Raw genomic sequence first — 25,663 nt, 5'->3', positions numbered from 1 at the left:
TTGGGGATGTGTGGATACTGTAGGTCATGGATCCCAGGTTTTTCTATTCTGGCATTACCATTGCAGGAGCTAGTCTCTTCCTCAAAACCAGAACGTGTCGTACACACAGAAGAGTCAGAGCAAGCGTTCTTTAACCTTAAAGATAGTCTGACAAGAGCACCTGCATTGGGAATACCTGATTATGAAAAGCCTTTTGAGCTATTTTGTACAGAAGCTGATGGCTGTGCAGCAGGTGTCCTCGCACAGAAACATGGTGACGCTAGCAGACCGGTAGCATACTACAGTGCACAATTAGACAATGTGGCAAGGTCACTCCCAACATGTCTCAGAAGTGTAGCAGCAACGGCACTTCTAGTAAGTAAGTAAGAGCGAGGATGTAGTATTAGGACATAATTCAACCATCTATACACCCCATGCTGTATCAGCTCTGTTAAATTCAGCCCAAACCAGACATGTTTCTTCAGCTAGATTCACAAAGTGGGAACTAGCCCTGATGGCACCCTCAAACATCACCATCAAACGATGTAGCACCCTAAATCCAGCTACATACCTTCCGTATGTGTCTCAAGAGACACAAAGGGTGGGAGGTGAGGAGACCCTGGTTGACGATGAGTTAGGCAAGAATACTGACACGCATGACTGTATGGAACACCTGAATCAGACCTTTACTGCAAGGCCCGACACACGTGACACCCCCTTAGAAAATGTAGATTTTACGTTTTATACAGACGGAAGTTGCCATAGACAGACAGAGACAGGAGTGCTATGTACTGGTTACGCTGTTGTAGACGATCAGGATGTGGTAGAAGCTGAACCCCTTGGTCCACCTCACTCAGCCCAGGTGGCGGAACTAGTAGCACTAAAGAGAGCGTGTGAACTGGCAGAGGGTAAATCAGCCAATATATATACTGACTCTAGGTACGCCTTCGGGGTAGTGCACGATTTTGGGGCCCTTTGGCGTCTTAGAAACTTTACGACAGCAGCAGGTACACCAGTGGCACACTCACAACACATAAAAGGACTTCTGACAGCGATACAGTTACCCAGAACAGTAGCCGTCATAAAGTGCAAAGCCCATACCTTTGAAGAAGACCCAGTGTCATTGGGCAACAACAGGGCAGACGAAGCTGCTAAATGGGCAGCAGGGCAACCTATGACTGTATCGACCGAGACTATGATGGTTTTTCAGACATTAGACATGCAGAAATTAATTGAAATGCAAGATTTGTGTTCCCTGCAGGAAAAGGCGGTCTGGAAGGCGAAGGGATGTGGTCAAGAGTCCTCAGGACTCTGGAGGGATGGACAAGGTAAGCCTGTAGCTCCCCGAACATACTATCCAAGCCTGGCTGAAGCAGCACACGGCCTGACTCACCTGGGTAAAGAAGGTATGCGCAAACTGGTGAGAGCATACTGGTGTGCTCCCGGATTTTCCTCTCAGGCTGGTAAGAAAGCAATGTCATGTCTTATTTGTTTGAGGAAAAATGTTGGGAAAACTATTCCAACTGAGCCATCCCACATCCCTCCTACAGACGGACCTTTTCAGGTAATACAAATTGACTATATCCAATTACCACCGTGCAGGAATCTAAAGTATGTGTTAGTGTGTATTGATGTGTTTTCCGGTTGGGTAGAAGCATATCCGGCAGCCACTAATACTGCTGTGTTCACTGCAAAGAAAATCGTACAAGACTTTGTGTGTAGGTTCGGTATCCCTAGAATCATTGAAAGTGATAGGGGTACCCATTTTACTGGTGATGTCTTCCAAAATATGTGTAAACTCATGGGAATCAGTAGCAGACTTCACACCCCTTACCGACCACAAGCCAGTGGTAAGGTGGAGAGAGTAAACGGTACTATCAAGAACAAACTAGGTAAGATAATGGCTGAAACTGGGTTGGCATGGCCTGAGGCTTTGCCGTTGGTCCTCCACAGCATTCGAACCACTCCTAGACCTCCTCTTAATCTGTCCCCCTTTGAGATACTGTTCGGACGACAACCTCATTTGATCGTGAGTCCACAAGACGACTTAAAGTGTAATAATGAAGTGACTGTACAATATCTTATAAGAATGAGTAGACAGCTGAAACAACAACAACAAAAACTAAAAATGCTGTCACCTGGTATGCCAGAAACGAACTGTCATGATGTTGAACCTGGAGACTATGTTATGATCCGCAATTTCTTACGTTCAGGTTGTTTAACAGACCGTTGGGAAGGCCCGTACCAAGTGCTGCTGACCAGTACTACATCACTGAAGGTTGCAGAGAGAGACACTTGGGTCCATTCCACCCACTGCAGGAGAGTCCATAATCCGGAGAAAGTGCAAGACAAGACTCAGACCGACGACATAGAACTGTCACTTGTGAACCTGTTCCAGGAGACCTAAAGCCTGCAGTTGAGACACCTGAACCAGAGACGTTGCCTCAGAACTATCTTTCCAGCGATGAGTGGCGGTTTTTGTTTTTCTTTTGTTCCAGGATTTTCCTTGTTTTTACTTTTTCTAGGACATTCTATTTTTGTGAAGGAGAATGGAGGACGGAGGAGAGTTCTGGGAGTGATACGGATGAAATGGAGGCCGAAGAAAAGTTAATAGGATATCCTGAGCAGCCCATTATCAAACTTGGTCCAGGGGTTATGAAAAGGTCTGCTAGCTCAGGAACTCGGAGGCAGTGTGAGGGGCTATTGTCTGATGAGTATTGTATCTGCAAGTTCTGCAACTCCCTAGTTGAAGAGAGATGCATCCAACGATGCCAGTCTCCCAGTACTCTGAATATAGGCGGGCATCCTTTGGAGGATTATCACTCCCTGGTGGGTAAGGTACTAAACCAAACCGAGTGTTGGGTGTGCTCTCATGTGCCTCAAGGGCAGCATAACATAGGACTAGTGCCATTCCCTTTAAACATATCCGAAGTACTCGAATTAAGGGGTGGGAGGCCCATAGAAGGGAGGTACAATAACACTAGGTCCCCTAGTCTGACGCTTCGACAATACTCCATAGGCAGATCTTTGCTGTGCCTAAACATATCTCATGCAAAGCGCCTGGAGAATTGGGAGGCTGACCTATCAGATCAGACAATGGCTCGCCACACTCATTTTAGAGAGAGACTCACAAGGTCACTACTAGGCAGGAATGCTGATGGAAGTCACAAGTTAGGGCGTATAACCAAACATAAGAAGGTATCTATTGGAAAAGTCTCTACAGATAAATGTGAAAATGTCATTAATGCCGACACATGTCTAGAGCAGATGGAGACACTAGGCATGGGTAGTTTTATCAAAACTCTGTGTGACATAATTTATGGGCATACTGTTCCTTATGTTCTCCCTGAGGATGTGTATTTTGTTTGTGGAAGAAAAGCTTATTCCTGGGTGACTCCGAGTTCCAAGGGCTTGTGTTTCTTAGCTAAACTGGTTCCTGAAATCATGACTATTACTCATGAAGAAATGGTAGATATTCACAAGACTACATCACCACCATACATACACACACAGTATGAACACCGTGGCAAGAGAAATATGATTCCTGGTGAGGAACCCATAGCTACAAAATTTGATTAGTGAAACTGCTGGTTTCCAAGTTATGGTTGCTCTAGATCTCACCAGGACCGCTCGGGGAACATTAAACTTTAAATATATCCAAGACCTAGCTAAATTAATAGATAATATCACCGAGATGTATGATGACACTTTCAGGTATACTGGAAGGGAGCTACAAGAGTACAAGAAGGAGTTGGTGCAACATAGACTGGTACTAAATTATCTCACCTCTATTACTGGTGGGTACTGTGTGACACTGGCCACCCAGTTCGGTGTCAAATGTTGCACGTACATTACTAATAATACGGAAGACCCTAAAGAGGTTATAGACCGGAAGATGGATGAAATTTTGCAGCTGAAATGGGAATTTCGAAAGAGCCATAATTCTTTGTTATATGAGGTCGGGGAAAAGGTGGCGGGTTGGTTCTCATGGTTGAACCCAGCAAAATGGTTCTCCGGTCTGGGGGAGTGGGTACAGGAAATGATTGCGAGTGTAGGTAAGCTCCTTCTCCTTATACTGGGTGTGATCTTAGCAATTGGTTTAGTTGTCAAATGTGTTCCTACTGTGTTGAAGTGTGGAAAACGGTCTCATAAGAGTAACACTGAGAAAGAGACTGAAAGGGTGGTACCAGATACCGAGATCATGGTCTGTGGAGAAGTATTGTGCAATCCTGAACTTGAAACGGTGATTGGGTGATAGTTTATTACACTATCAAAGGGTGGAACTGTCGAAGTCAGTAAATTGGATAAAGTCATTTCAATTAAAGTCTAGCAAACTTGGTTGTCTTTGTTTGAAAAGATGCGTACGGTACGCATCGACGTACAAGGGCACGCTACGGCGCGAAAGGGCGTGCGCATCCACTACACGTGGCAGCAACAGTAATTGGTCTTTTACCATACATTCGCACAAACACGCATACTTATAAAATAGTACACATTAATGGTAGTTGCAACACATAGTCAGTTATGTCGAAATATAGTAGTATTTATATGTTATATCAGAGTTACATGCATATTAGTGAAATACACGGAACGGGTTAAAGGAATAACATCATGAGTGGTATCATAATGAACCTTGTTACATATCCTACTGTTTGGTTCACTCTGTGAGGGAATCGCAGAGTGCATACGCAAGTTATGAATGATAGGGAATTATGAACTACTTAAGACTAAGGAATCCTGGCGGGAAGAGCAGAGCATACCCCCTGCAGAGATGACCCCCTCCTTTGGATTCCTTAGGATGAACCAGCCAATGATTGACGACCCCTTGAACATTCCTGAGACCCGGACCAATAGATGCAAGCCATACCATCTTCATTGTATCACTGTATTTGATTGTGTATATAAGCAGCAGCTTGTGATCCAGAGTGCAGACTTCTTGTCCCCAGACTTCAGGATTGAATGACTGCACTGGATCCAGAGCGCCTGCGATAAGTAACGGCTGTATTTACTATTACTTCGCTTGAGCATATTTTTCCACTTATTGCGAATAAATCTTTGTGCTTTGGAAACACAAATCGAGGTTCGACAATCGTTATTGGTTAGCGACGATACGCACATAACACCAGAAATCCGACATAGAAAACAGACTTACCATAACACACCCACACACTGTATCCGGCACGGTTCATATTAATTACGACGGAGGAAAATGCCGCCTGTGAAGCAGGAAGCTACCAGGGTACAGCAGGCAGCCATTGAGGAATCCCAGAGGCAACAAAAGGCAGCTGTCCCGATTCAGCAGGCAGCCATTGAGGAGGACCGGAGGCATCATCATCCAGACCACCTAGACCTAAAAGAGGTGGTGCAGTCGTTTGCGGCCCTGACTGGCAAGGCTTCCCTGGAGGTCACAAATGGCTCCAGCTCTATACTGGCTAGTCATTTTCTTCAAAAGACGACCAAGGGAGATGATGTAGAAGCCTATTTATCAACTTTTGAGACAACTGCTGAAAGGGAAAACTGGCCTAAAGTTCAGTGGGGCAGCCTACCAGGTGGATAAACCACCCCGCTTACAGATGCATGACCTAATCCACCTCACTAAAAAGTGGTTACAACCTGAGACTTTGACTGGCCCCCAAATTGATGAAAGAATCGTGATGGATCGCTATCTACGGTCCCTGCCTGCAGCTCTGCACAAGTGGGTAAGCCACGGGGACCCCAAAACAGCAGAACAGCTTGTTGAGATGGTCGAGAGGTATCTGGCAGCCGAGGAACTGATGAGTATACCCCGCCGGTCCCTAGCTCCGCTACACCGATCTCCAGTGACTGGTAAGATTATTCCAGGGGAAAAGGGTGCTGGATGGTGGAATGAACTGAAACATCCAGAGATTGAAGGCTGGGAACCTGGGGTTTGACAGTTATGCCAAGAAGGTCTCAGCCTCGTATAAGACTTGATAGAAATGTGATAAGATGTTTTAGATGTGGTGAATTAGGACATATTGCTGCTAATTGTTTACTTACCTCTGAACCTATGCAGTGTGATACTGCTAATGTACGGCGCAGAGTGTCTTTCTTTGCCCAGCTGGCCTGCACTGCAGACCGACACACTGAGCCAGACAAACAAATGTGTGTAATTACCATAGAAGGAAAATTAGATTCTGGTAGCATGGTGACACTTGTGAAGCCAAGTTGGTAAGCCCCTTGAAACATCCGATATACAGGTAAGGAATGGGGGGTGATAACTATACCATGGACGCCAGGATGCAGAAGGTTATTGGGTGTTTTAGGAATTCTCATGTCAGACCTTCATTATATTTTAGTTTTTCTTCTCAACTGCTGATTATTATTTCAATCAAAATAAATAAAAGTTATTTATGACTATTAATCTGATCAGTTTATGAGGGATCATAGAAAAGACTACTTTACGAGCTATAAAGAATAATGCAGGAAACGAGCACTCCATTATAGTAACCGTGACCTGTATCACCAGTGATTCACTACTACTCCAAACACACTATTGTGGGAAAGGGAGAGTATAGATTAAGTTGTGTTGCTGTGACTTTGGAGAGGGCTGTTATAGGAGACTTTTTAATACCTGCAGTCTATGAGAAGGGGATTATAAATGTAATTGCACTGTTGTAATACTATGACAGGCTGTTATTTGACTCACTAAAAATCGGGACATAGTAAAATCATAGATGCCAACATTGGCAGCTTGTGTCCCGGGATGTCCGGGGGTGCAGGTGGGTGTGTGTGGGCGGGGCCACAATGACGCGTCCATGACACCGATAAGCCCCGCCCCCTCAATTTACTTTCCACAGCCGGCCGGGAATCGGGAGAATTGCCCTCTCTTCCGGGAGTCCGGGAGACTGACCCAGATTTTGGGAGTCTCCAGGATATTCCGGGAGAGTTGGCAAGTATGAGTAAAATGAATGACAGCTATAGTTGCAGTAAATAGTTGCATTTCTCTCATAAAAACACCCTTATTTCTCCCAGATCCCCTGATCCCACACACTAAACCCCTTGCATATGCGCTCCCCTGGACCCCACTGCACAAGTATCATAATGTAGAATGACGGCTGATTACTATAGAAAGACAGCTGTTTTATACCATACTTGCCAACATTTGTTCTTGGGCTTCCGGGAGATGCCGGCTGGGACGTGGGCATGCAGGGGGTGGGGCGCCATAATCGCATCATTTTACAGCAGGGGCGGGGCCAAACTCTGCGATTCCGGGTGAATCGCGGCATTTAAACCGAATTCTGCCCAAATGGGCAGATCAGGGTGATTGCCACACTCTGCCGGGAGTACGGGAGACTCTCGCGAAATGCGGGAGTCTCCCGGACATTCCGGGAGAGTTAACAAGTATGTTTTATACACCATGCCAATGCAGAAATATCAGTAAAAAATTCTCTCATAAAAACACCCTTATTACTCCCAGATCCTCTAATCCCACACACTAAATATAAGTTTGTGCAAGATAGAATTCAGAAGTATAAGAATTTTTAAAATATACATAAGATTTAAATTTGCTATCACATTAGACAATAGACATTCCTTTTAATATGTCCCCATTATTTGTTGGCTTTGACAAGCCCCATGCGGTTCGTGTACTTTACAGACATAATAATTAACGCACTGGATGTGGATAGTACTGCTATGTTAGTAACTAAATAACCGTTGGTGTAAAATTTTCCCAAAAATAAATAAAGTAAAAAAAAAAAAAAGTTAAAGAGCTCCGACAAAATGGCTCCATTAACTGCAGACCAATAGCAATTCACAAATTAAAAGTTCTTGCTTAGCCTGTTTTGTGCAAGTCTCGCGAGTATGTTCAGGATGTCGTGACGTAACTCGCTGACGCGCTACGTGTAACGTCTGTGCGCGTTGGTTGCTGGGTAGAGGATAGGCGGCCCGGTCTTGTGCTGTTCAGCGTGCGCCGAGTTTCCTCTGTCTCCGGGATCATGGCGAGTGCAGCACCCACGGGCGTTGTCGGGGTGACCAGTGGGTCCAGCCGCAAGCGGCTCATGAGGGAAGAAGATATGACGAAAGTGGAGTTTGAGACCAGCGAGGAGGTGGATGTGACCCCCACGTTCGACACGATGGGGCTGCGGGAGGACCTGCTCAGAGGCATCTATGCATACGGTGAGGACGGGTGGGAGTAGCTGCGGCTCTCCGGCAGGGGTGCTGCGACTTGTAGTTTCACAGCAGCTGGGGACACACAGGGTACATGGGCTTGGGGTAAATCGGATGAGGCCAGGCCTGTGGGCTGGGGGTACTGCGTTATGGAAAGTAAGGTAATATGAGGCCTCAATTGTTGTGCTGGAGACTACAGGAATATCCTGAGAACTGTGAATGATGGGAGGAAACTTTTAACGCCTTTGGCTTAGTGGTGGGTTGTAGTTTCATTATAATATACAGATTTATGCTGGTAAGCTTGATGTGGCGTATCTTAATGTGGGCTCGATTGTCCTGTAATTAATGTATAAAGGTTCTAGGTGCTGTTGGCTATGGTTGTAAATTGTGGCAGATTGTTGCAGTGTTTGAAGCGCTCTGATGGAACATGTTATTTTGTTTGGATATTAAATATTAATGGAGACCAGAAAGTTAAGGAGACAATGTATTAAGTAAAAAGTAGACAATTTATTTACCTTTCACTCACCCATCTGTGACTGATTCAATACATCCTAGATGCCACAGCAAAAAGGATATCCTTCTCTCTGCTCCCCATATGCTGCAACACTTTGCACATCCCTTACACTGGCCCCCTATATACTCCAGAATCTATTTTAAATTACTTGCCCTCACCTACAAATCTTTCAACACCTCCCCATCATACACCTCAAACCTCATCTTGAAATGCCCTTACCTGTGCATCACCTTGCTTCTCGGCCTTTTGGTTAAGATCAAGTGAGTACTTGTTCTAGTGAGGGGACCAGAGTCCCCCTTGCTAGATATGGGAAAGCTTGGTCTGATGCCAGGATACAGATTTTGAAAGCCTGGCACAAACCATAGTTCTGACAGAGAGAGGGGGGGGGGGGTGTCATAAATTACGGGTCTCACCTTAATCACGTGATTTTGTTGGCGCTCATCACTTTTTGACCACTTTTTTAAGTACCGCCTCTATCGGTTATTAGGTTGATTGAGAAAATTCTTATAACCAGCCCAGCCATCGGGGCTGCATCCACTGGGCACTATTTATTTTCCTTCAGGTTTTGTCACTTTCACTTTTATGTTTTTCTGTTCCATGGATTTTAGGGATGAGGATCTGCCCTCACGGCCTACACATCCTGGAAGATCTAGGGGGGGGGGGAAGGGGGTCTGAAGACCCTTGCACCTTAACGGACCTTTGGGTTCCAGGCGTTGGGGACTAAGGTCCTTCCTCTTTAGAGGAGGGCCTTGTACTGCACGCTTGTGCACATTTTTAAGTTTTTGCGCTTTCTTTGTCTAGCACGTGGGTACAAAAGCACATTTTTCAGGCTTTCAATAAAAAACCCAAAACCCATTTCACTCCAGTCTACAAGATTTCAACCATGCCAGTACTCCCTTATGGAATTTCCTATTATGTCTGATCAGTCGCAACTCTTTAAATACTCTTTGGAAACCCATCTCTGTTAGAGCCTATCTTACTCTCACAGGTACACCCTCGCTATTGTCCCAATATCCACTCTGATTCACATTTGCTCCTCTTGTCTCTACTCTGCTGTTTTCCCAGTATAACATAAGCTTTCTCGTGAGCAGGGTTCTCCATACTGTTTGTTTTTTCCATTTGTTTTTACCTTATTTACATTGTTTGTCACTGTCAAATGTGTGCATTGTTTTTTGCGCTTTCTGGCACTGCTGTGCCTTACAAATCAATGCCTATAATAACACTTGGCGCTCCTTGCTTTCTGTAAGACTACAAAGCCAACATATCTTTAAATTGGTTTTATTTTTTATAAGGGATTAAATTGTTAGTAGGTATTGTTTCTGGTTATGTTCTTGTCTGTGCTTCTAGGAGTTCTTATCAGGCACACTTTTAAGTGTGCTGTTTTAGCAGCTGTACTGACAGATTAATTTTGATTTGCTTTCAGGATTTGAGAAACCATCAGCTATTCAACAGAGAGCAATCAAACAGATAATTAAAGGAAGAGATGTAATAGCACAGTAAGTATTGGACTTTGAGTGTTTAAATTTGATAGGATCATTGTTAGGCATGTTAGCGAAAGTGGTCAGACTGTCATCAGCCTGTTGTCATCTTTCAGCAACACTAACCAGTCCTAGTTACACCAAAACGGTTCCATCTTAATTACCTGAGCTTTAAAGTGCCAAACCTTTCCAATCTGACCACCTGCATTGTATAGCTGAATTGGCTAAAAATAAACCAACTGATCCTTCCCATGATACTAATCTCCTCACATATCAGACCATCCATCACTGCACTTAGATGTAAAGCTGGGTACACACTACATGGTTTTCGTCCAATAATCGGCTGAATCAGCCGACATACGACCGCTCGTTCAAAAGTCGGGTCAGTGTGTGCAGTGACACGATGGTCGAAAGTCTGCCCAAATGGACGATTGTCGCCTCATTTGGTTGGTCGTACCGTTTAATATTTTCGTTCCAGTCTCGTTTCCGCTGTGTAGTGTGTATAAACTTCAGTGAGTACGAAATTACAGTCATTGCTCATGACAACATGGCTGTAAAAAGTCGATAAAGGGACGTCCGCTCTTCCCTTTATCGTCCTAAACAAGGCTAGTGTGTATGCAGTCCATGGACCGAGTGATCGGAACATTGATCGCATGTAAAATCGCTCAGCATAAAAAGTTGGTTGCAATTTCTGTAGTGTACCCAGCTTAAGACACAGACATACTGACACTGATTTATTTTTGTTTTTCCACATGTTTTGGTAAGTTGATAATCTAGATTACATCAGCATTGGTGGTTGTTTGAAATATGTTCTTTGTTATATTTAGTGCTCTTGGGTGCAATATCGTCCTGTTGTACTGAGTCACCTGCAGATCTGTAAAGATGTTTGCTGATTGTTCTAGATCTTTAGCACAGATCACAAATGTGCCCAGCGTAGTCCGTTAAGGGGCTTATTGGGGTCGATTCAATTAGCCACGAGGTCCCGTAGGAACTTTGCACAATGTATCTCCTCAGAGAGGTACAAGCAATACATGAGCAGTGTTTTCTGTACAATAATACCAGGTATTGTGCTCATTGCACTAGATTCCTACGGGACCTCGCATGTTATTGAATCGACCCCATTGTATCCAACATTATGTACTTTTGTGAAGCGTATCCTTGTGGGTGTGCCCACAGCCCTACTCTTTTAGTGTTGTGTAGGTTCTTATCAAAATAAATCCCAGTATCGTAGCAAACTTCCCTACCCCTCCCAATTCATAAGAGGTTAGTCCATGTCTAGTGTCTTATCTATAATGCTGTAGACTGAGAGATTTTTCTGGGCTCTCTATGGGGTAGGTGTTTCCTTCTCATGCTTGTGGCTGGAATCACATGGATATGGTTTGTAACAGCTGCAACAGGATTACTTTACAATAACTTGTTCATAGAAGCTGCTATAACATGTCTGTGTTTATATATGAACTAGCTTACAGTTGCAAACTACTTCCAGATATATCTGTATATGTAATAAAAACATGTATGCAATATGTGCTATTTTATTTCTTTTGGTCCAAGTGTGTTTTGACAAGTAAACTATATCTCATGTAGCCATGGAAAACCAGACACGTTACATCTCTGATATGTTTTAATGCGTTTTTCTACCTAATTTGTCCAGTGCATGTTTGTAAAGAAGCCCTCAGGAAAGAGTTTCTGTGAAGTACTGTATAAGAGAGAGAGTCTGAGGATCTGATTGAACTATCTTTCTGTGTTGCACATTAATGCAGTAGTACAATAGTTGCACACTTAGTATCATCTTACGGAGAGCGAGAACCTTTCTCAAAAATTGTTTATATAAAGAAAATTGAATTTTTTATATATATATTGTTTATTTGAAAAATTAAAGGCATTTATTCAATGTTCTTTTTTAGCTTTGTGTATTGTGGTTTTAGTTATTTGCTAATTGGATGAATTGCTGAATATACTCACTTTCTGTCTTTCAGATCACAGTCCGGAACAGGCAAAACAGCAACATTTTGTGTGTCTGTTCTTCAGTGTTTGGACATTCAGGTAACTTATACTTTAATATAGGTTTGATTTCACATTTGATAGCACTATAGGGCCTGATTCATTATGGAAAATTAAGCAAAAAATTGAGTAAGTTTTCTTACTCAAGTTTTCTGGACACAACCATGCAATGCAAGGTGTGCAAATTAGTTTATTATGCATTGAAGGAAAAAATACTGTGTTTTATCATGTAGCACACAAATACTTTATAGCATATTTGTATACTGAAATTTAAAGTTGTTTGTGAACAAATAATGACTAGTTGCATGTTATTTGTGGCATTAAAGTGCTGTTCTTTTCTTTAAAAAAAAATAAATACTGAAAAATATACAAAAAATGCGACAGATTGGCGCAAACACTAAGTGTAATTTGTAAAACTATCCACAATTAACACCAAGTAAGATAAAGTAGGGAAATAGTATAATTCAGCAGTTACAAATAGGAGAAATGACTAGCACTACCCCCACATAAAGGCAGCAGCCTGTTGGTCATGTTCTAATCTGTATGTAAAAACATAAGAGGTGTATGTGTGTGTATGTGTACATGTAGTCTCCTCGCTGCATGGTATAGATGCACCTTTCTCCCGGGTGTGCCACCCGGCTCTTGGAGCCTAACAGAGTCCTATTATAACAGAATAATAAACCATTGTTTCTCCTATTAGAACGGGCACTATGTGAGCACTACAGCCAGCAGTGTGTGTTAGACCACTGACCACCACTCTGACCAGTCTTGGCAGGTGTGGGCAATAACCTCCAACATTTATATTATTATTGCAATGTATTACAACTGCCCCCACCCGGCTGGCAAAATTTTCTGGGGAGAACTCTGCAAATGTATAAGACAGTCAGAAGGGGGTCTATTATCTGTAAGAAACAGTAGTGAATTCTTTTGTCCTCAATCTTCCCAGATCTATGATCAGTGGGTTACTATGAGAGGAATGCATGCACATAGTAGAGGCTCAGCAGCAATGTACAAAAGATAACATGAAAGCAGTGTCATAGAACTCTTCATTTCCACATAGGTGAATTAAAAAAAGCACATTAATAATAGAATATGGATCTAAGCTGTAACTAGCAGTTCAGATATATAGAAGTTTAGAGCAGAGACAGCTAGACTGTTAGAGATAAAGCAAAGCGGATCCACCAACCTACGCGTTTTGTCACGTAGGGCTTTGTTGGGATGTTTTGCATCGTCTGAGGAATTCATTCATATATAGAAACGGTTGCTTAGAAGTAGTGTCTTTATCATTGGTCTGTTAGTATAGCCACAGTATTGGATCATCCCCAAACCCATTCCTCTTTATTTTTGGAATATTTAACAATTAAATAAGCCTAACCACTTTGGATTGGTTTCCAGGTCCGTGAAACACAGGCATTGATTTTAGCACCGACCAGAGAATTGGCTGGACAGATTCAGAAGGTAAGGTACCATGGCTTCTCACTTGCCTGCAGAGACTTGTACATTGCAGTAAAATGTGGTTAGCATCAAATTGTTTTTTTGTTCTAGGTGCTTCTTGCTTTGGGTGACTATATGAATGTGCAGTGTCATGCATGTATTGGAGGAACAAATGTAGGAGAGGATATCCGAAAGTTGGATTATGGACAGCATGTTGTTGCTGGCACACCAGGACGTGTCTTTGGTGAGCAAAAACTTGTTGGCTGTAATGAGATTTGAGACTTGAATAACAAATACCTGAAGGGTTTGTCTTTATGTATTCTGCTTTCTCTTTGAATTATCCATAGATATGATTCGCCGCAGAAGCTTAAGGACACGTGCCATTAAAATGCTGGTTTTAGATGAAGCGGATGAAATGCTTAATAAAGGTATGGCTTTAGTCTCCCTAATTTATTATCACAGGTTGCATTTTTTCCCTTCAATGATGATGATATAGGGACCAGTAATCCTAAATATTATATTACTTTATTGAAGCCCTTACACACTCAGCTGTGTAGAGCTTTGTTCTGAAGCCCTACTCGGAAGATGGTTTCTCACCTAACAGCAATTGTGTGCATGTCCCTATATCAGGCTGTAAGCCAAAGGGGGAAGTCCTGCAGCAATATATTAGCAGAGGGTGCATGTTACACAATGATGGCAGGAGGGTCAAGGGGTTTAACTAAAATAAGGTTATATTTATGTCTGCTGGTCTATTGAGAAAACCTTTTGAAGCTATCGTCCTATATGTAAGTGAGATTTCATGCCTGCTCCCAGAGCTGGAGAGGTATCTACTCTCCCATTCTGCACTGAGAGCTCATGTTGGAACAGAATGGGTTACTGTGTTTACGTGACTGTTATGTACTGGTTTATTTATGCACCTAGAGCTCATACTAATATAGAGGTGTAAATTAATGTAATGGTGTAAAATATTTTATAATCAGTTACCTGACAAGCCCTCTTTCAACTTCAACTGATTGTGAGTTTGATGTGTCGGTGTTCCTAAATCTCTACCTCTGACCCTTTCCAATTTTAGGTTTCAAGGAACAGATTTATGATGTGTACAGATATCTGCCTCCTGCGACGCAGGTCTGCCTGATCAGTGCCACATTGCCTCATGAGATCCTGGAAATGACCAATAAGTTTATGACTGATCCCATCCGTATCCTGGTGAAACGGTAATTGCCACAGTCATTCTGGGGAAACGCTCATTTTGTTGTGGTTTTATAGGTTATGCTTTATGATCCTTCCTTGAATGTTTCATTTAACATTGCTTTTCACCCCTTAGCACACCTTCCTGATACTGCTAAGCAGTACTATGTAAAACCCACATACAGCCAGCAATAATATGGCATTGCTGTGTGTTACACAGCTTTTAATGTACTGTTCTCTTCCATTTCCTTCCAGTGATGAGTTGACGTTGGAAGGCATTAAGCAGTTTTTCGTGGCAGTTGAGCGAGAAGAATGGAAGTTTGACACTTTGTGCGATTTATATGACACCCTCACCATTACACAGGCAGTGATCTTCTGCAACACCAAGAGAAAGGTATTTCTTATTAAACATAGAATCTCTTATCATCGGTTGGGTTGTTTTCAATGGATTACTTTTAAAATGTGCTACAATTGTGTACTATGGATTTTCACCTGTAAATGACATCCAAAGATGCTTTACTTACTTTTTAAGTATTCTGTATACTGGGGATTAGTGAATGAGTAATTGCTTACCCAAGTATCGTCTCATACCATCATCAGATTTGGTTTTGTTACTGTTTATTTTCATAGTTAGACATATAAACAATAGCAATAAAATTATGCTGCGTTTACAGTTAATTCTAATCGCACCCAAAAATCTAATATTTGAATTCAATAATTGGAAAATACTGTAATGGACATCTAAAGTAATATTGTTCTGAATTTTTATTTTCTTAATGCTTTTGTGTCTAGGTGGACTGGCTGACAGAGAAAATGAGGGAGGCCAACTTCACAGTGTCTTCAATGCATGGTGACATGCCCCAGAAGGAAAGAGAGTCCATTATGAAAGAGTTCAGATCCGGAGCTAGGTATGCATTTTATATACACAGGTATTACATAGACTTTGTGATCACTTCTTAGGTCAGGTGCCTATGTAATAGCTGCTTCAAATAGTGTGGCTTTAATGCAGTTTTGAAATGGACTTGTCCTGCCAGGACCGGTGGAACACTGTAAGCGCAGCAGGAGGACACCGCACTTACCAGACGTCCCGCCAGCGCTGGGAAAAAGTTATTGTCTTTTGGCACCGATGACATCCCCTTGTTCTGCTTCAGCATTCTAAATAGAGCGGATATCAGAACATGAGCAGGGGGATCAGAGCATGTGCCGTGAGAGCCCAGCACCGACCCTGGGCCAAGCATCGGTATTGATGCACGGGTGGGCAATTCAGATGAATTTCAGCCCCTAGGACTTGTAGCTTTTTAGCTTTGCGCCATTAAATTCTTATGCTGTGTCCAAGATTCTAGAGCACAACTTGTTCTATCTTTAATTTACTTCTAGATGTTAGTAGAGCGTAGAGGAACACGCACCAAATTCCTATTTATAGATTTTGCTGAATACTGAAATACTCTTTAGCAAAAGGCTTGGTCAGATAGTGAAGTGGAACCTAGTTTGTATATTAAAAATAAGCTGGTGGGGTACATTGTTTCTGTAGTTTTAGTCCTTGAAAGAATGAACACTGTCCTGTGCTTTAATAATAATAATGAAAGGGAAGTCAGGGTTCCTATTTGACTGGATAGATCTTAGGGATTAGAAACATGCATCAGTTTCCATGCATAACGCCAGCGCATGTGTGAGTGCCTAATTGGACACAACCTTCCAAGCACAGAGGACTGATCTTCTATTTTTCTCTTTACAGTCGAGTACTTATTTCAACTGATGTGTGGGCCAGAGGTTTGGATGTCCCACAGGTTTCCCTAATTATCAACTATGACCTTCCCAACAACAGAGAGTTGTACATCCACAGGTATGTTAATCACCATGTCCTCACTATTGAAACTAATGTAACAGAATGTTTATGACCAGCGCGTGTTTCTCCCTTACATAGAATTGGCCGTTCAGGACGTTATGGAAGAAAGGGTGTGGCTATTAACTTCGTAAAGAATGACGACATTCGTATCTTGCGAGATATTGAGCAGTACTACTCTACTCAGATTGATGAAATGCCTATGAATGGTAAGTACAATCCTTAGACAATCTATGTAATGTTTTTTTCCTGCAACTTTAACCATATTTAGGCAACCAAATTGATGTGTGAATATTAGCTACTTTCTGGTTATGTTGTATTTAGTAATTCTACTCTACAAGTGTAACAACTTGATCATAGATCATAAATTGACACATTTTAGGTTAAAAACGTTATATCCTGATATCCTCAGGTTTTCAAGCTGACAAATGTGTCCTGGTATATCAGCACGTGTTCTTGGGGAACATGTAAATTGTGTGGAGTAATAATGAGAGAACATGGATGGACTAAGTGTACAGAGCAGTGTCATAGTTTAATGTTTTAAAAATAAAGGTATAGTGCCCCTTTCTCTCAGACTGGGATCTTGTGTACTATTTACTTTTGTCTAGTAGCGCTGTCACAAGTATAAGCATTTAAGCGAACTTGTTGCCTACACTTGGAGGAGGCAGCAGCCATATTGTGGGTTGAAACCATATTCAGCCTATTCACTTTGAACTACAGGTAGTAGACAATAAATACAAAGCACAAAACCCTATTAAGTGACTACTGGTGGTATTAGTGTTCTATGTGCAGCCACTACGGCCTATATGTGCCGTGGCAGTGTGTTTACCAACGTTTGGCATTATGCACCATTTCTCCACAAGACACGCAACTGACAGGTTGATGATTGTGAAACACTATATCTTTGTTTCATATCCGTTTACTGAAAAGCCATCTGTCGTGCTCATCAAACCATTGGGCAACATCATTTGCTTTGCGGATGGGCATGGTCATCCTTAAAAGCCCCCCTCCTGTCAGGGGGAAAAAAAAATGCTGTTGCGTTGGCACCACACAGTCTGTAGTGAGGTTGTCGAGAGCATGGGTGATCCACCTCCTATTACATTCCTTTACGGCTCAGTAGGACATTGCTTGTGCTCTTTTAAAACCCAACTGCTGTCCTGCTCTATGGTGGTCTTGTTGGACTGTTTGATAAAACTGGTAGCTTGTGCTACAACTTTTTGTGGTCAGTAGATCTTTCCTATTTTGCTTTGCACTTCCAATTAATGCAAAAATTTCCTGATCCTACTGTACTCCTGCCCATGTTCCATGCTGTCATCATTGCTAATGAAATGCTAGTTACTGAACTCCTGCCACACATGTCCCAACAATCCCCCTTCTTTCAAAGTCACTGAGCTCTCCTCTAGCTAGCCATAATTATAGGCAACAGACTGTTCAGCATTTTATACATTGAATGCTGGGATACTTGTGCCACCCATGTGGACACACTTGCTTTTAATATGCTTTGTATCACTTACCCAGATGTTTATTTTTATTTTCCAACAGCTGTATATAATTTTTTTTCCAAGTTTATAAATCTTTGTTGGATAAAAAGAATTTTCACATTAGCTGTTCAATAATTTTATTTTCTTTCTTTCCATAGTTGCGGATTTGATTTGAAGAGTGAAAAGTATATATAGAAGGACAGTACGGAGCACTCTGCCATTATATTTTATGGAGTCTGGTTTCATTTGCAAAGCAAATTTTTACTATTGTGAGCCTTTTCATTTTCTTTACCTTAGTAGATGAGGCAAGCTATTGTAATCCACTGTAAATACTACATTTGGTGAATTTTCAATAAAAAATAAAAACCCATTGTGCAGTCTCATTTTACTGGTGCATTTCATTGTTTTCACTGAATAGTCCTGTGAGCAGTTATTGTGGTTCTCTGTGATGATGATCCACAAGAGCTCTCTGCTAAAGGTGACAAGTCATTTATGGGCTCCACCAGCAGTGGATCACTGCCTCAGCATTGGTGGACAGGTGTGGTAGTAGCATATAATTATCAGTTCCTGGATCTCACTTCTGGGTAAAATATTTAATGGGACTGGTTGATGGATAGATTAGTTATAAAGAAAACATTCAGATAGAACTAAAAGCTACTTAAGGGTTTTAGCAGAGAACAATATGGTAACTTGCTCCAGAATTACTGTGAGAAAATGGTAAAATGGGTTGTAGCATGTGTTGAATGTACAGTTCTACACATTGTGGTAATACCTATGCTGCTTAAACATGAATATAGGGACTAATTTTTTTTTAGAGTTAGGACTACCCTATTAGCAAAAGCACCTTGACAGGGGGGTGACTTATCATACATTTGCAAATGGAATAGCAGTACTTTTACTGGTTCACAGTAGTGTTGCTGGGGGATTTTTCCAATACCTTTCGATCATAGAAACCACAGCTTACTGCATAGATGCAGATCGGTTAGAGTACCCAGGTTGACCACTATCCACCACCAAAAGCACCTATGAAAGGTGGCCTGGTCTGATGAATCATGGTGTCTTTTTTTTTTTTTTTTTTTTTCATCATGTGGACGGCTGGGTGACCGAGTCATTTACCTTGGGAAGAAATGGCATCAGTATCCACTATGGGATGAAGGCAGTGTTAATTCTCCAGGCAATGTTCTGCGGGGAAACCTTGGGTCCTGGCATTCATGGAGATGTTAGCACATCTCTTCCCACCGTAAACGATAGACCCCAGCAGGGTAGATTTTGGTCCTATTGAAATTTTGGCAGGGGGGCCCCACCAAGAGGCAAGTACACTGCTCCCAGAGGAGCATTTAATAGATGCAGAGGGGACAGAGGCACAACTAGGTGAGGATCCTTGCGCCCAGCGGACAAGACCTCTGCTTGACAAGCCCTTCCGGGGGAAACACAGGTGGGAGCGCGGCTTCTTCAATTCCGAGATCAATGGTGGGCTTCCACCACAGATCTTTGGATTTGAGGAATAGTGTCCCGAGGCTACGTCATAGACATAGCCCTGTCCCCCAAACAGAGGTTCTTCGTCACTCCCCTTACCCTGTGCCCACTCAAGCACAAAGCGCTTCAGGAGGCAATTCAAAAGCTGCTGGCAGCACAAATAATAGTACAGGTTACCCCCCTGGAGAGGGGATGAGGGTTTTACGCCAACTTCTTCCTCGTACCAAAACCAGACGCCACCTTCCGGCCCATTCTAAATCTTCAGTTGCTAAACAACTAAAGATTCAGAAGTTTTGTATGGAGTCTCTTCATTCAGTGATACCAGGTATAAAACAAGGGGAATACCTAGACTCCATAGATATCAAGGATGCCTATCTGCATGCCCCAATATGGAAGGGACACCAGTGTCTTCTACGCTTTGCAGTAGGAAAAGCACACTTTCAGTTCAAGGCCCTCCCCTTGGGCCTAGCAACTGCTCCCAGGGTAGTCACCAAGATTATGGCGATCAGGGCAGGTCTCTTGCATCAGAAGGGAATAACCATAATTCCCTTTCTGGACGACCTCTTGAAGGCTCCGTCGGCGGCTCTCCTATCTCAACAGCTAGGGGTCAATGCAATTCTTATGGTGGCTTAATATAATTTGGGGGCACGTACTCAGGCATGAGGGAAGGGGGAGTGTGTTAATATAATGTGGGAGGTAGGCTATTAATTTATTGCTGGAGTTTAGGTGGGGACTAATTAATTGGTGCCATTTTATTTGTGGGGTGATGTGGGTCACTTTAATTTAATATTGGGTCCTAGCAACTTAAAAAGAGGTGATTGGATCTTTAATGCTGGGGTGGTTTGGTGGCTATTAATTGAAAGTGGGGCTGTTTGGGAAAAAATAACGTCTATTTATTAAATTAGAATATTAATTATTTAATGGTAGTGATGGTTGCGGAAAATAGATATATTTCTTAAATGTAAATGCTATTTAATTTATTGCTGGGGTTGTTTGGAGGCAGGGAAATAGATTTATTTATTAAATGTGAATACTAATATTTTAATGTTGAGGCTGGAGGGAGGCCTAATTATTAAACATGAGTTGTATTGATTAAACACCAGGGCTGGTTGGAGTTTTTTAAATTACATGCACCCATTTTTTTTTCAAATAGGGCTTCTTACATTCCAGGATCCAGACCAGCAGCAACTAAAGTGAGAACAGATAGAGTAGGACTGTCTGCCAACTGTCCCAAATTTTGGTGACTGTCTTGTTTAGTGAGATTTGGTCCGACTACAAGGACAGTTGGGAGGTATGTCCCACTTCACACTGTACTGCTTGTGAAGGCAGAGCTGTGTGCAACTAACAGTATTGCACACAGTATTGTCTGCATTTGTCTAAAATAATAATCATGTTACAGAATAGAGACTCCGTCTTAAATACTCTGGGCCCCCTGAGCGTTAATCCAGCTCTGGTTAGCAAGATGGAGTGGATAGCTGCTCCCAGTCCCTGGATAGTACACAGCCTGCAGAGCAAGCTGAGGAGCTCTAAGTCTCACAAGATTTGGTAATCACGTGAGACTAAGAGCTTCCCTGCTCACTCTACAGGAATTTCCCACCCTTATGGATGTCAGCAGCACCAGAAGCATAGATAAGTACAGTGGGCTGGGGGGTGTCATAATGTGCATGGGGGGGGGGGGGATAAATGTAATGTTTTGTTATAATGTATGTGTCAATGCCCCATGTTGGCCACACCCACAACACAATGCGCCTTTTTCGGCGCCGACGCTGCACAGTGGCACACGGTTTCCTTCCTGCTGAAATTAAGGTGGGCCTATGTACTTTAAATGCCAGGGCTGATTTTTAGTCCCAGTCCAGCCCTGGCCCAGGAGGTCACTACCGCCCTAGTTGAATGCGACTTCAGTATCTTTTTTTTTTTTTTTTAAAGTATATTTTATTTACAGTTTTAACAGCATACAGGTTAGATTGTAAATCAAACAATTTGTTAATAAAAGTAAACTAATAAGAACATTGTTATAATGGTAAATATCAAATGAAGGTGGAAAGAAGACAGAAAGTGAAGAAAAAGAAAGGGGGAGGGAGAGAGGGGGAAGGAGACTCAGCCCAGCATCCTGATGTCCGCTAAGTGTTCAGTAAACCATTTGCAATCGAGGTAACAGTATCGTTCTTTCTTTTAATTTTGATCGGTCCCTGGTTGATCTGTTCCGTAGATGGCCAGCCAAGGTTGCCAGGTATTTTGGAATTTAATGGGTTTATCATTTATTATACTTGTAATGTGTTCACATCGATAAGTCTGCCATATTCTGTTAATGATTTCAGCTAAAGTGGGGGGTTCTGCTTTTTTCCAGTTTGCTGCCACTGCACATTTGGCGGCATTAAGACTATGGCCCACAAGTGCTGCTGTTTGTTTGCCAATGTCTGGGTCAATGTAGGAGTGTGTAGGAAGGACAGGGGGGTATGTCTGTCAAGAAACTGAATCCACATGAGGACCAGAGCTGATAAAATGATTGTTGATGTCTGAGGGGAAAGCTGGATTATTCCATAATGGGAGCATAATTTCACGATGTACTAACAGGTGAAATACTCAGGTACAGTAGTCCTATATCTGGAGTGAAAAACGGGTAGAAGGTGGAAGTGAGGAGAGATGCGGTCGGTGTTTGATCGATATCCATAAGAGGGTATAGGGCGAAAGAACGTGCATAAGGTTAGCTTCTATGTCAACCCATGACCTCGTACCAAGAGGAGAATGGAGCAGAACTAGTTGGGTCAGGTGTGCAGCGATATAATATTTAGAGATATTTGGAAGGCCCCCTCTGAGGTTCGACGATGTAGCATCCGGGCTTGCACGCGGGGTCGTTTCCCCGCCCAAATAAATCGACAAACTTGCTTCTGTAAGGTCTTTAGTGCAAGTGAAGGAACCCGTATAGGCAGCGCCTGAAATAAATAAAGAATGTGTGGTAGTAAATTCATTTTTACCGCCTCTGTACGGCCTAGCCACGAGATGTACAAGCTGTCCCATTTCTCGAGATCTCTTTTAGCAACTTCAGTATCTTGGGTACCTCACGCCCTTTCCCCCTGTAGGCCTGTGCAATCACTTCTCTAATCCACTTCACCAATGTGGGTTTGGATTGGGCATGTCCTTTGCGAGGACCTTCAGGAAATACAAATAGTTGCTTTGTCTTCCTAAGATTTTCCGTCTTGACAATGTAAGTAGATATAGCTCTCACCACATCTAGAGTATGGAGTCTTCTCTCCTCACTATTAGTGGGTTGAGCATGGAGAGACAGTAGTACCAATTCTTGATTTATGTGGAAGGAAGAGACAACCATAGATACTCCGGATTTGTCCTCACTCTATCTTCATAAAAATTCCGGAAGGGTTCTTCACACCATAACGCACGTAGGTCCCCTATCCGACGAGCCAAAATTATTGCCACTTTCAGAGTGAGCCAATATTTGAGAGAAATATCCTGCAATGGTTCGAAGGGGACAGCAGTTAAGGCATCCAGAACAATGTTAAGGTCCCAAGGGGCTAAGAATGGTTTCACTCGTGGTTGTAGTCTCTTCAGTGCCTAAAAGAATTGGAAGACGTCACTATTAAGATGAGATGGGATACAGAAAGTGAGAATTGTGCAATGGCATTACTGCATTAAAATTAAGGTTGAGTTTGATGATGGGGACTGAGAGGAAAGCAGAGGTGCAGTAACTCAAATCAAACAACCGTACATTTATTTTAATTACTCTAACTTACACTAGGGGGTAAATGTATCAAGCTGAGAGTTTTCCGGCGGGTTTGAAAAGTGGAGAGGTTGCCTATAGCAACCAATCAGATTCTAGCTATCATCTTGTAGAATGTACTAAATAAATGTTAGCTAGAATCTGATTGGTTTTTCAAACTCGCCAGAAAACTCTCAGCTTGATACATTTACCCCCAGATCAGTCAAAACTGATTGGTTTGCTATGTGCTATTGATGTTTTACAGATTTGCACCCAAGTTAGTGAATCACCCCATATCTTCTCCCCTGCAATGAGTCGAAATGCAACCTGTCTGACTTCTGTGCTTATTACAATCCTGAAGCACAGGTCTGGAGGTACACAGAAGGGACAGCTGCTTTGGGTGCTAGGAATTCATTGGACAAATACCATGTTTTTCTCCTTCACCTAGTCTGGTCCAAGGTTGTAAAAAAAAAAAAAAAAAAAAAAAAAAAAGCAAAACATTTAGGCCACGTCTAGTGTACCAGAATTACAGGGACAGCAGGTCCTTGTTTCTTAACCTTCACACAGTTTTTCTTATATTTTATTACTTTTTCGCCTCTTTTAGTCTTACTTATTTCATACAGTATATGGCTGTACCTGTTAGGCAATGGAGTCCAGTGGTGAATTGGGAGTGTAAAAATTTGAGTCTGGGCCTGAACCAAGTAATGGCCTGTACCCAGTAATAGGCTACACCCAAAAAATAGACTGCATCCATCCAGTAATAGGCTACGCCCAACAATAGACTGCACCCAGTAAAAGAATGTTTAACTTTATACATTGCATTGAAAATAAAAATGCAAAATAAATAAATACAGTAAAATAATTAAGAAACTACTAAAATTGAAATTTTCTTTCTTTTTAAAATAAGACCACAATTTGTCTGCTTATTTCTATGGTGTATTTCCATCATCTGGTAGATTGTCCTGTTCTTGTGGAGGAATCATCTTGAATATAGATGAGATTAATTAATAGTTGTTCAGTGAAACATTTTCAATACTTATATATGTCATTCCTCTGAGATAAAACCACTACTATTAATGATAAATATTCTATTGGTAATACAATATAATGCTAACAAATAAGACAAGCTGAATAGAGGAGACATACATTAGGAAGTCCTTTAAATTACACCTTAACTGTTATATTGTTCTCTAAAAAATCTTCTGGATTGTCCAATTTAGAGATGAGAAAAAAGGCTGCAATTTGGTAATTTTGAATCTTTATAATTGAATTAAATCTTCATCCCAAATAGATCAGACTGGGAGAAAATGATTAATGTTGCACATTATAAACAAAGATGCAAAGATATGTCCAGGACACATATAGTAATTACGTCTCTCTATGCTGAGGAGAGACCTCAACTGTCTTTCATTAGGCACAGTAACAAAAAGCATAGGGACTGTAGCCCAGGATATAGCTAAATATGTTGTACTGGAAAGAGGAAAGAGAATCGGAGGAAGAGAGAAAGATACAGGAGGAGAAGAGAAAGTATACAGATAGGTGGGGGGTAGAAAGCACTCATCTAACAGTCATGATGTATTACCTCTGCTCCTCCTCCCCCCCCCCCCCCACTGAGCACTTACCTACTAATTACTTCTTCACTTCGCTGCAAGCAGCACCTCTATTCTTCTTGACCTGCTGTCAGTGCATGGTGTGCAGTACGCAGCTTAGTGAGGAGGTCTCATGAGACCTCCTCACTAAGCTGTGCACTGCGATATGCGCCCGTACTGACAGGGATAGCAGGGCAGCTAACTGCATTAGATTTGCTGTTAGCTGCCTAATGGGAATGGCCACATACAGTCACAGCCGAGGCTGCCCCGACCCGATGAAGAATTCGGCATATTAAAGCCAGCAAAAAAAATAATAGAATACATAAAAATCTTTGTTAGGGCCCACCTAGTTAATCCAGCTGTGTCTATTAGGCAACCAAGGATTGTAGGGTTTTTACACTTGATTTACGTTCACTACATCCCCTCCCTTCCCAATACTGGTACTTTGGTGGGGTCCCTAGTAATTGGTCTCCCATCACTTTCTCTATTTAGCAGGGTTCGGTGCTCACATACAGCTGGTGCATTTGCTGATCACCCTCAGCGCTACTTGTCTCTCTCTGCAGCAGGAAAGATCTAACCCAACTTCATTAACTAAAAGCCATAGACCCTCCATGTCGGATCTCCCCATCTATGGAGAGGGGAGGGACCACCACCAAAGTACTAATATTGGGAAGTGGGAGATTTATTACATTTCTCACATAAAATTTAACCTCTTTTAATGGCCAACAAGGTTGTATTGTGTGATGGGAGCAGTGTTTTATTTGGACATCATTATGTCTTACTAATGTCATTTATAGGGATAAGTGCCTAATACTATAGGCCTGGCCATTTTGGT

At 42.2% G+C, this 25,663-nt stretch overlaps 1 protein-coding gene across 1 annotated transcript; it reads left to right on the top strand.

Annotated features, from left to right (window-relative positions):
* Positions 1-7,844: 7,844 nt before the first annotated feature.
* EIF4A3 (eukaryotic translation initiation factor 4A3) lies at positions 7,845-18,418 on the top strand. Its single transcript, XM_075203771.1, has 12 exons — positions 7,845-8,118; positions 10,047-10,119; positions 12,078-12,144; positions 13,498-13,560; positions 13,648-13,780; positions 13,884-13,964; positions 14,609-14,750; positions 14,980-15,118; positions 15,517-15,632; positions 16,460-16,567; positions 16,649-16,776; positions 18,207-18,418. Exons 1-12 carry the CDS (start codon positions 7,938-7,940, stop codon positions 18,221-18,223), a joined length of 1,248 nt encoding a protein of 415 aa, XP_075059872.1. The 5' UTR covers positions 7,845-7,937; the 3' UTR covers positions 18,224-18,418.
* The last annotated feature ends 7,245 nt before the right edge of the window (positions 18,419-25,663 follow it).

This window comes from Mixophyes fleayi, chromosome 3, assembly GCF_038048845.1.
Source record: "Mixophyes fleayi isolate aMixFle1 chromosome 3, aMixFle1.hap1, whole genome shotgun sequence".
Taxonomy (NCBI): domain Eukaryota; kingdom Metazoa; phylum Chordata; class Amphibia; order Anura; family Limnodynastidae; genus Mixophyes; species Mixophyes fleayi.
The sequence above is the reverse complement of the archived record's forward strand: the minus strand, read 5'-3'. Positions and strand labels throughout refer to the sequence as shown.

Excerpts from the sequence above, each read along its gene's own strand:
- EIF4A3 (XM_075203771.1), top strand. The coding sequence starts at position 7,938 with ATGGCGAGTGCAGCACCCACGGGCGTTGTCGGGGTGACCAGTGGGTCC. Across the intron at positions 10,120-12,077 it reads GGAAGAGATGTAATAGCACA|ATCACAGTCCGGAACAGGCA; the intron begins GTAAGTATTGGA and ends TCTGTCTTTCAG. Across the intron at positions 13,965-14,608 it reads GGATGAAATGCTTAATAAAG|GTTTCAAGGAACAGATTTAT; the intron begins GTATGGCTTTAG and ends TTCCAATTTTAG.